This window comes from Vidua chalybeata, chromosome 2 (assembly GCF_026979565.1).
Source record: "Vidua chalybeata isolate OUT-0048 chromosome 2, bVidCha1 merged haplotype, whole genome shotgun sequence".
Taxonomy (NCBI): Eukaryota; Metazoa; Chordata; class Aves; order Passeriformes; family Viduidae; genus Vidua; species Vidua chalybeata.
In genome coordinates, this window is record NC_071531.1 from 100,036,713 (window position 1) to 100,048,854 (window position 12,142).

Here is a 12,142-nt window from a genome sequence, read left to right on the forward strand (position 1 = left end):
AAAGTTTCAAAGTAGCAAATTTTTAATTTTTTTATACCAGGACTCTCCTTTACTATTTTAGTTTTAGTACAGATGATCCTCCCTAAGAGACTATTTACAGACAAGGAAAAATAGTTAAACATCAGGATATTTATTTTGCATACAAATATTTACAGAAAAATACTTACAAAAATTAAGTATTCAAATTTTAATTGACATCACTTCAAAAAAGCTTAATGCTGTCATCTTATAAAAACATGTTGCCTTTACTGTGCTCAAATTTACTATTCAGATCTCTGGATTTTCTTAAAAGAGCTTTCTTTTGTGCTTCATCAAAGCGATTGACTTTGAGATCCTGCTCTCGGTCAAATGGCCTTCTTTCCTGAGGTTTGCTCTTTTCTTCGGATGCTTTGCTCTTCAACTTTTTCTGGTGGAGGTCCATGAGAGACTCTGACCTCTTTGACTCCTGGAAAAAATGTGGAGGAAGAGAAAGTAAAGTATTAAAGAATATCAACAACAACATACCAAAAATCCAAATGGAAAGATTGGAGTCAGGAAGGCTAAAAATTCCAAGAAAAGAAGACAGCTTAGCAACTGGATATAGAATGATAAATTTAGCATACATGGAGTAGAAAGTGTGAGCAATCTTGGCTAGGCTAAAATACTAATAATTCACTGATAATGAATTATCATTCAAATCTGGGCATAATGTTGTAGACAGTCATGATGCTGTTGAATCTCCACAGACAATTGAGATAAATTATAAACATAATGAAAAAGAAATATAAAAGTTGCTCTGACATTATTGGCAGAATGAAGACACCATGTCAAAGGAAATACCTCAAAGTACAGTCCCAGTTTCCTATACACATCCTCTAAGCACCTGGGTTTGGTCACTGCTAGGGGCAGGAACAAGCTAGACACCCTTTTAATCTTCCATGCACTATTGTGGGTTTTTAAATGTGTGCTCCTAACTTTGAATCATCTGTTGAAAGCCCACAGGACAAAGTCATACATTGGAGCTGGAGCATGTGTTTTGCCAGCTCAAGGGCTTTAGCTGCATTTCTTAGAGAGCATGATCCAGCTCAAACACAACATAAAACTTCTGCTTCTTTCACACAGGAGCAGGAATGGCTCTTCCAAGACCATGAGGCCCCTCATTTACTCAGGTACAGTGCATTTGTCTATCTAAACCAATTCTCTCATCAAAAAGTGCAAAAGTTGAGCTGCTCTGTTTCGTCATGATTTTCCTTCACTTCCTGTGCAAACACTTACTACATCACACATGCAAATAATAGCTTATGCATGAATTAAGAAAAGATTCTTAAGTAAAACAGACAATACTTATTCATGATGTAACTGTGTCAGCCTTGACAAAATTGCACCAGAGAACATAAGCATATGTATCAGCATTGAAAGAAGAAACTACTTTAAGAATGAAATCAGTTCTAGTGAAGTATCCTTAGTAAATGTCATTCGAGAAAGGAATAGGAAAGAACAGAGGGAAAAACTTTAAAAGAAAAATACCCACAACAACCACCTGAAAATCAGAAAAGAGCTGATTTAACAAAGAAGAAAAAACAAACAACAAAGCAACCCAAGAAACAATGTTCTTAAACTTTGAGAGAACTCCATGAATTTTAGAAACAGCAAAGGTCTGTGTATGTCTTATTCCACCAATGGCAGAGAGCAAAACACATTGTTTTACATGAAAAATTATTCTACTATATTCATAGTGACAGTAGAAACAGACACTAAAGAAGAACCTTAAGACAGAATGCTAATAGCTCTGGATTTGCAAGTCTAAGTCAGGAGAAACATATGATTTAATGAACTACAAATAAATTTTCAAAAGTTAAATTAATCATCAGATAAACATGTAAAACAAGCCAAATATGTGATTTTCAAGTTAATTGTCCTCTCAAGAGACAAGACTGCCTTCTGTAAGAGTTCAGGCCATACATCAGGGAAGAATTGGAAGTAAAAGCTGGAAGGCAGGCAGTGGTCCACACACTTCGAGGGACAGGGCTGACTGACAGAAAACTGAGAGGGAATTTGACATGGATCAACATGTCAAATTCCAGTAATCAACATCTGTCTGTGAACAGTATCTGCTCCTGTAGAGACTGAGAAAAACTACATGTGGTGAAGTTCCTGTAATGAGTAGTTAATATAATTAATGACAAATGGTAATTAACGTGGTGACTTGCTTAGCCCATCAACCCTTTTTTAGGTTAGTGCATATGTTGGCCTAAAAGTTAAACCTGCACTGCTGTTTTATTCTTGGGATGTCAGTAATTGGGTGAAGCAAGCTAATAGTTGAACTAAGGCCCCAGCAACCATGTCCTGACATGAGGATGACTGAAGGAAAGCACCATTTAAAACAGAGGCAATATACACAAACCCAAATTCTGTCACTTTGGAGAGGACCCAATCCTGCTCTTGTTGACGTTAATGCCTAGTATTCTAATGTCTTAAAACAGCAGTAGGTTTGGGCACTAAAAGGGAAAACTGTAGTGGCATCACCATGGAAACCAGCAGCACTAGAAATGAGAACCAGAAGAAGAGTGAAAAACTAAAGGAAATAGAGGAATTTTGTGATTACACTTACATTGTATGAAGTCACCTGCTCAATAAGCCTCTTGTCCCTCCCAGATAATACCATTTCTTCATTATCCTTACTGCTTGACTTTTTTGCCTCTTCTCTTTCCTGATAAGTAGAAGGAAATCACATGCTATAGTAATCAGAATGTCTGAAGTAAAAAGCAAGCAAATCTATATCTACTTTAATTAAATCTGGAGGGTAAAGGCTATGATAGAGGCCATCAGACATTTTCTGCTCAGGTTGATGGAAGAAGAAACTGGACATGCTAATTGGAAAGTCAGTGAGCTGATAGAGAGTATCTGACTACTGCAAAAAGGGAGCAGAAATAAATGCATATCAATGATATTTAATGTTGTTACTTCATTGCCTTTATCTTTAAGCTTGAATTAGCAAATTTTAATAGCAAAGAAAAATCTGGGAAAGCAAATTTCACCGACCAACCCACAGTATCTTTACTTTGGTTTCACAGAACATCAGTAACACCTACTGCCTGCAAGTGTATATGAATGAATAAATAAATGCTCACCTTGGCTTTTCTCTCTCTGTCAGCTGGAGTATCTGTCCAAATAGATCTATCACCTGATTTGTCATCAGCTCGTCTCTTGAATGTTCTTGGGCCAAATCCAAAGCTTTTCAACTCAGGTGGAAGCTCTGTCATCCATGATTCCCTGGTAACTTGTTTGGGTTCATCCTTTGCAAAAGAAGTAGGAGTGGAGGGAGGAGTGAAAAAAGCATAATCAAAAATTACTGTCTGAATCTCTTGGCTTCCAGCAGAAATCATAGACTTTTTCTCTTTAGGACCTGCACACACATAGCATCCCAAGTAGAACTGCAACCAGGTTTACACAGAAATAGGCAAAAAGAAAGACAAATACACTCTAGCAACAAAATACTAAAAATTAAGAAATCCAACTTACACTGTCTGCTGAAGTAAGCTTTTCTTTCATTCTCTGAGCTCTGCGTTCAAACTCTTTAGCCACATCAGACTCCACTGGTCCTTTTGCAGGCATTGGGCCTATTAAATTGTCTTCGTCCTCGCTACTATCTGTCAGCTTCCAAAAATAAAACATTTATTTCAAACACAGTGCTCAGAGCATCAAGGAACACTTTCGCTTTATAGAATTAGAATGACTTTGTCTAGAAGAGCATATAAACCTAATGCAACACATCTCCCAGGCAATAAAGACCTGGATTAGAACTCCAGATTAGACCTGTTCTAGCACTTGAACATGGATACTTTGTCTCCATTTTGCCAAAAGCAGCATCTCTTGTCTGAGGCAAGACTGCTGGTAAAGGCAGTGACAGCACACAAAGCCCTGCTACTTTACATTGCTCTGCACACAGCCATGCAGCCTCTGTGGCCATGGGTGAATTTGGAACACACAAGCATACAACTCCCATATTTTAGGCTTTACCATCACCAGCAACATTTCCCTAATAAGAATCACAATTTCACACTGCAAGAACTGTCTTGAGCTCAGATCCTGTAAGAATGTCAGAAAGAATAAAGTGCAAGGTAGGGTACTGGTGGCATGCATGGTACTACGCCCCTGTGAGTACAGCATCTCCAACTAATCCCTTGGCTCTATCATTCACTTCTTTGATCCCTCATGGATGCCTTCAGGAAGGATTTCTTCACTGCAAGGGTTATCAAGAATTGGAACAGGCTGCCAAGGAAGTGGTGGAGTCACCATTCCTGGAAGTGTTTAAAAAAATGACTGGATGTGGCCCTTAGTGCCATGGTCTAGTTGACAAAGTGGTGATGGGTCAAAGGTTGGACTCAATGATCCTGGAAGTCTTTTCCAACCTAATGATTCCATGATTCTGACCTCACATTCTAAGTAATTTTTCTGAAAAGGGCTAAAAAAAAAGTTTGTTAGGGACTAGATGTCAGTAAAAATCTTCCTACTTGCCAGGGGTTGTACAGAATGCTCACTGGTGCCTCCCTCCAAGTTCAAACAGTACAGATGTGGATGGAAGCAAAACTAGACAGAAAATGGTGATGCCACAGTGCCCTGGGAGCAAAGCTAAGGTGTCCAATATCTACAAAAGTGCAAAGATTTCGCTACAGTCTGACTGTGTGTGATAAAAGCAATGGGAGGAGGATGACAAGGCTGTGTAGCCAGGAGGCACAAAGCATTACTTGAGAATTACACAAGGTGGTGAGTCATTAGATTCACTAAAGCAAAGTGAAGAGTCAGCATGTCTCTAAAGATGTACTTGAATACAAAATAATTAAATACATTTTTTTAAAAGCCAACAAAAAATTAGTCATATTAAAAAATAAGAAAAAGAGTATTATTAGGAAGAGGTAATAAAAAGATAACTATTAGGAAGAGAAAGAAGGTAACACCTGCAAAAAAGCTGATGCTAGAAGATGTATTTATGAGAAGAGAGACTTTTTTGTTTGCAAAATATAAAAGCAGACAGCAGACATTTCTGCCTCAAGAGATTTGTCACTATGATAAATTGCTTAATCATTATTTGGAGTTATAAGACGATGAGTACCTCAGAAATGTCAGATAATCTTTCTGCACAATGAATTACAACACCACTCACTGTAGGAGGCTGGAGAATTATATGCTTTGCAACTACTAACCAAAAAAGTGAAGTTTCAGAGCAGCCTTTGCATCCTTCCTTCCTAGCATGTCTAGCATCTCCCATAGTATCTGGGAGTTAAATGTAAAAATGTAAGTATTTTTAAAATAAACAGAATAACCATTAATTCTCCTAAGGAATTAATATTCAGTTTATCAGAGCATGAGAGAGATTCACGTGCCTAAAAGCTGGTACCCAGCACCATTTTTAGTGTCTCCTGCCTGACTTAAGAGGTGCTGCTCAAGAAAGGCATGACCTTCTGTGGAAGTGCTGCTCCCTACCTGCCAGGCCCTCCCATAGGCAATTTGGATCCCTCAGAATGGTACTAGAAAGCCCATGTTTAGGGAGTTCAACCTTCCCCACAGCTGTATTTTATCACACCTCTTGTTCCTGAATGTTCTTTAGTAGCACATGCATTATTTTGCAACCAGGGAGGGCAGACCACAGAACTTCTACCTAGTTTTTACCTAACATTACCATAAAGTCAAAAAACATAAAACAAAGAGGTAGGTCAGTGTTACTGTCCTGCACCTCACTCCCAGTTACAGGTATCATCCTGCAATTGCTAAGAACAATTTAGTGACACTAATGCCATTCTTGATTGTATTCTTTTGGATAAACTTATTTAAAGGTTGTAGCCACTAGTAAACATCTTTAAGGGGGGTGAAGATGGGTTTTCTGTCTGCAGTTTAGGATGCCAGGATTGCTTGTGTTCAGTGAGTGCACCATCTATTTACCAGCAAAAGCACAACAAACCAGGCCAGTCTTTTTGGTTTCTTTTTGGTTTTTTAAGGCTTATTTATGCTCCAGTATTTGACTCCTGCAAAAATATGCCAGACGCTTTCTGGTCCAAAATTAAACTGTCATCCTGAGAAGTGTCTGGTAGTCTCTTTCAGGCTGCAACTTGTTTAACCATCTCAGATAGCTTGTGCTAAAACAAAAGGCTTCTCTTTGCACAAACCTGGGGACGGGATTCTGATGATACAGATGGTCCTATGAAACTTCTGCTACTCCTGGAGTCCTCTGAAGGTTTCCTAAAGCCAGGTGGTAATGCAGGACCTATAATGGGCCTTGACAGCAGAAGAAAAAAAAATCTTGCTTTTTCAGTTGAGGGGGAAAAATATAACAGATCAATATAAAAATAAAAATCAAACATTGATGAGAAGTATGACTTTCCTTCCTCCCCATGCCAAGTGTGCCCCTGTGCACACATACTGTAGAAATAACTAAGAGTGTCTCCATTTTCCAGGAGGACCTGTGCAGACAGTTTTGATGCAAAAAACCCAGGAAAGTTGCAGCATGTAGTCAAGGAAATCCACTTTTTTCTTCCCTAGCTTCCTTCACCAGATTCAAGAACAATGAAAGGTGTAAGAGAAATATACACTCCTTCACAATCAACAAACTCAATTTCGTTCTTCTTGTCTTGCACCTCAGTTTCACTGTCCTTTAATAAGCAGAAACAGTGAACTTCTCTGATTTTATTTGACCTTGGAGTGGGAAAGAGAAAAGTTTTGTGAGTCCAGGTAACTTCATTGAATTGTTTTTAAGCAGCAGCTCTGCAAGAAATGTTAATCAGCTGTCTCCACAAACACAGAAAGGTGAGAATCTCTTTTCAGTGGTGAAAAGAATACTACAAACTGAGTTCAAAGAAACTGTGCTTGCTGTATTGAAAGTATTTTGAATGCAGGTTCCTCTTAATAATCCACCATAATATTCTTTAACAGTAACAAAAACTAATTAAAAATTTAAACAACTGTCACCTGAAGATATATCCAGGTGACAGTATTCTCACAATGTAAGAGCAGACTTTGTTTATTATGACCTTCAATTGTGAGCTTTAGGTTATTAAATGTAACAACACCTGAACTAAATTTCGTAATTATGGCCTTTACTCAATCTCGTTTAATCTAATCAGTACAGCCCAGCTGTAGTGATATTTTGCCAGGGTTTAAAGAGGGAAAATAAAAGACACAAAGTCTTGCTGAAGAACCAACCACAGATATACAGACATGAGCAATAAATATGAGGACAAGGGCACTGGTGAGGTTTTAAACCTAGGCAAGAAGTCTGGGTTAATTTTGAAGTTCCACCTCCACCTAGCTGCTACAGTTTTACCTTCCTTCCTTCCTACTTTATTGTTAAGACCATGTTTTAAATTCCTAATGTAATTTAAGGAGTTTAGACTTATACAGATACAGCCAAAAAACCCTTTTATTTTAGTATACAAATACTTTTATTCTGCATGGAGAGACAGATAAATCCAACTATAAAAAAAACTCTCTACTGAAATATATATATGAACATCTCTGTTGTGGGCTGTATCTCTGCAGCCTGTGAAAAAGAGCCAATCTCAAATGCTCTGTCTTGACTCTGTCACAGCTCAAAGGCTCTTTAGGGAACAGAAAAGTAGTTCTCATATTCATCCTTCCCATGCTTGCCACTTCTTTTGCTTTTCCTTTTCACCCACATGAATATCTCTTCAGTCTTTCCTTGGCACTACACAGGTGACATGGTACTTGACAGTTTCCTGGATGTCCAAAGGGTCTCTGAACAGGTGAATTGAATCTAAATACTACTAATATTTTAACTCTGATGATATATTTACTCTAATAACATATTAACTACTAATAAATAACCGGAAAACATATTTTATTGCTGTAGGCAACTTATGTACCTGTACATGTCAAAAATACCCCCCAAACTTATGGACTAAGCATTAATTTAAGAACTATTGCATTTCTTATATGGCAAAGACTGTTCTCCTGTTGTTGGACTTGGAAGTCCTTGCTAATGCACATTTTGAGATGTGTGTTTCAGCATTCTTCTGATGTATAACATACATTTTTTTAAGATTACTTTTGCTTTTTACCTTGATGTGTGAACACTTCAGAAATATTTATGAGTGGTGCACTTCTATCTAAAATTGATAAACAGTAATATAATCTTCAAAGTTGAAGGAAATCTTTTCACATATATATATATATATATATATTTTATTCTGGAATGATTCAAACCATTTTCAACAGGCTGCAGATTGCCACATGAGCTGCCCCTAATCATGAACATGTTGCTTTGACAAGTCTGGAAAAGATGTAAGAGAATAAAAGCTTTCCTAAAAGAACGAGTATGTCACACAGAACTGATAAACAGCCTGTCCACACACTGAAACAAACGACCTGCATTTGTTTCAATTATTCATGGCTCAGTTGGCAGCTGGCAATCTGCTCAAGGCTAAGGGCAATGCAGCAGGCAGACAGCAGCATTGTGTCTGTGCCCTGCACAGCTCACACGCCTCCCAGACTCCCAGGTGTGCGGGGGTGGAAGACAGACAAGGCTCTTCCCACACATCTCACTGCTTCCACCTAGTCAGGGAATCAGGCTGGCTGCAAAGCAGCTCTCCTCAATCTGCCTCCTCAGTGTGTGCTAGGAGCAATTGTATGGTGAGGTACGAAAAAACAATACAGTGAGTGCCAAGTGCCTTTGACTGCTTTAATCTATCACAGACACAGAGCAGACTCTTGCCTCAATGTCACAGAATATTTTAAGTTGGAAGAGAACCACAAGGATCATCAAGTCCAGCTCTTGAGTGAATGGCCCCTTCCTTGTCCATTTTACCATGAGTATTCATGTCAAAATTCAAGAAAGTAAGAAGGCTACCTCTGCTGATATTAGAAGTTACAAGCATTTATTTTTTTAACAGAGAATACATTATTTTTAATGATCTGCTAAATTTTATAATTAAAATAATACTTAGTGCATATAGAACACAAGAAAAAGGAAAAATAATAATTGTTTGTGGGACCATCTAAGCACCAAATGATCCCACTGAATATGATACTCACAACTATGAAAGAGTTTTTTGATTACAGCAAAGTGTAATCAAATGTACATGAGAAAGATACTTCCAAATAACCTTAGTTACATAAATTCTTGCTTAGTTACATAAATTTTCTGCTGCCAAGCATCATAAAAACATATGCAAACTAAAAATAAAAAAATTAACTTTGAAATTTATTTTGAGATGGTATATTACACACACAGCTCAACAGTAAATTGAGTCACTTTCCTGGAACTGAAAACTCACACATGACAGGCAAGTATTATTTTATCTACCAACTCCTATTGCTCTGAGAAAGATAAAAGTGATCAAGAGACTTTTGTACTTTTCAACAGGAAGTATCCCCTTGGAAGCACCAATTCTACTATGGACTATAATTTCAAATTATGGAAGAAGTGCCCGAACTGATGTAAAGAATAAAAGGTGTGAGACACAGCTGAGTTCTGTATAGAAAATCCATATAATATCTGGGGGGGCGGGGGGGGGAAGGGTTTTATAACTGTAAGCAATCAAATGGAAAGCTTCCTGATGGAGACCATAAATAATGTTTATTTGTGTAGACCTGACAGCCTCTTTTCTAGAAACCTATAGTGTTCAGAGTAGTTTTGTACCTGGAGACATGTAAACAATAATCCTTGATGCATTAGCAAAGGACATGGTATTGCACCACACACAAGGTAACTGCCCCAGTCCCTCACAGACCCGAAGGAACTACAGAACTACGGGGTCCTTGTACCCGTAATTTGTTTTTTCTCCACTGATCTGAGACCTATCAATAGAAATGGAGGAAATTTGACATTCGAAATACATCTCAGAAAATTTACGTTAGTTCTTTTACTCTCCTTCCAACCTAGGTCTAGGAGGGCTGCTGCTCTGTTTCAAGGGAATGCTGTTCTTGTTCTCAGAACAAGGACGAAGCATTACCTCTAATCATCTCAATCTCAAGTGCACAACTGAAATGTTCTGTAATAGTGACACAAAATATTTAATCTAAAATAATTGTGTTTTAAGGAAAAGAATCGGAATATATTCCATTTTAATTACCTCTCTGGAGAATCATCCTGTTTTTTAAATCCAGGAGGAAGAGCTGGCCCAAAAAAGCCATCATCATCATCATCTTCATGAATTCTTTTTGGCTTTCTGCAAATACAGATTTCACTTAATAATTACCTTGACAAGCGTAGCAATTATCTACATTTTAAAAAGGAAAAAAAACACGTAAAATTATTTCATAGGGTCTTCTGTACTAAATATCCTGCCGTTACCACGGAAACAGTGCAAAAGGATCCAAAATGATTTGAAGCAATTAAAAAATTGGGAGTATAAGATTCACTTCAAAACGTTCTGACATTTAAAAAAGAAAAAAATTTAAAAACAATATTAAGAATGCTTTTGCTGTAGAAAGAAGTTTAGTATTATGTTGAAATACCATTTTCTAGTCACAGAGTAATTTAAAATTCAGTACTTCTTTCTCCATTTTTATACACTGTCTGCATTTTGAGTAGTATTTTTCCCGTTCACTTCTAATGAGCTGAAAAACTATTGACTAAGAAAATAAGAAAAAAATTGAATAATAATTACTCTAGCACTTGTTAAGAAGGCATAATGGCCTTCAAGTCTCTTATACAAGGTTTAGAGCAAACACACACAAATTCTTAACACAGCAATTGTGAGTAATCAACCCAACAAATGAGAGTATCTGCAGACTCCTGTTACTTGGTAAACAATTCAGGTTTTTTTCATTAGAGTTGACTTAATTGAATGCATAAATTCATGTCCATAAACAGGTGTTACGGCCTCTCAAAGAGAGCTAGTATACCAAAACCAGGGCAAAAACTCAAGTACCAAATAATTATTGTAAGTGGTGTCTGTCCTTAGCATAAACATGCAGATTTGCGGAACCAAAATAAAACATATAAATGCAGAGATCCGACTGCCCCAAATAATTTAATTCCACCGTAGGGTGTCGAACAGGTCAGCTGAACATTCTTGGCCATGAAGAACATGCAGAACATGTAATCAAAAGTTTTACACAGATATAGAGTTTACCTTTTTTTATACAACATTGTCCCTTTTTCATAAGTTAGACACATTACAATTGCAATACAATTTGTAAAAACACAAATAACGCAAAAACATACTCACTTGGGTGCTGGATCTCCTTCTGTCTCCTCTTCAGAATCTCTATTTGTGTCTCTGGGTAGAGGAAGAGGTTCTGAGTCGTCATCACTGTCAGGAGTTTCTGAGCTACAGCTGCTTTTGTAGTCAGGAGGCAGTGCTGGTCCTGCAACTGAACATCCAGGGTTATTTGGGATCATAAAATCACAGAACGGTATGGATTGGAAGGGACCTTAAAGATGACCTAGCTTCAATCCACCTGCCATGGGCAGGGAACTTTCTACTAGACCAGGTTTAATAAGGATACCTACCAAATGTTTCAAATGAGTATGGTCTATCATGACATTTCCAAAACACATATTTACTTGGAATTAAGCTTATTTAATCGCTGTTCTCTCTAGCATTTAGAGAAGATATCTAAACAAATTTCTAGAAGTTACTTCTTTCAGCACCTTATTTCCATCAACAACCTACCCTGAACTGTTCTGACTTAGGACATTACTAACCCATTATTACGTGAGCATCCTCTGAAACAGGACTAGAAAGCCCTGTTTTGTGTAACAATTAATGTACAGTGGATGTAGCATAAACCAGTATATTTAAGAGAAACACTTTAATAAAGCATTTGAACCTTACTAGCAATTGAAGCTTACATCATCTGTACACACACAGCGTGGGAGACCATAAATTATTAAATGGGAGCATTTGTGACCATAAAGTATTAAATTAATTGCCAGCCTGCTTTGGGAATGGTTTAATGATTAAGGTTATTCTCAGTTCAGCTAAATGTGAACAGCACAGACAGATTTAAGTACTCTGCTGAAAAAGGGATGATTTAGGCATTTAGAGAATGAATTCAAAGAATTGTTGCTGTCAGAAGGCCAGGGCAGTGGATGGAGCTCTCATGCTCCAGTAAAACCTTCATCCTCTGGGGTAATACCTCAGCAAAATTAAAATTCAGACACTAACATTGCTAACAGGCCTGAGCTGCTTCTGGCACTGTG

The 12,142-nt window shown here is 37.6% G+C and overlaps 1 protein-coding gene across 1 annotated transcript in view; it reads right to left on the reverse strand.

Annotated features, from left to right (window-relative positions):
* GPALPP1 (GPALPP motifs containing 1) overlaps positions 1 to 12,142 on the reverse strand; it is a 17,354-nt gene continuing 5,212 nt past the window's right edge. The window contains exons 2-8 of the mRNA XM_053935355.1: positions 11,166 to 11,310; positions 10,065 to 10,160; positions 6,144 to 6,252; positions 3,502 to 3,636; positions 3,111 to 3,275; positions 2,591 to 2,689; positions 1 to 445 (exon numbers count right to left, since the gene is read on the reverse strand). Coding sequence (XP_053791330.1) covers positions 227 to 445; positions 2,591 to 2,689; positions 3,111 to 3,275; positions 3,502 to 3,636; positions 6,144 to 6,252; positions 10,065 to 10,160; positions 11,166 to 11,310 — 968 coding nt within the window. The 3' untranslated portion in view covers positions 1 to 226. The remainder of the gene's footprint in view (positions 446 to 2,590; positions 2,690 to 3,110; positions 3,276 to 3,501; positions 3,637 to 6,143; positions 6,253 to 10,064; positions 10,161 to 11,165; positions 11,311 to 12,142) is intronic.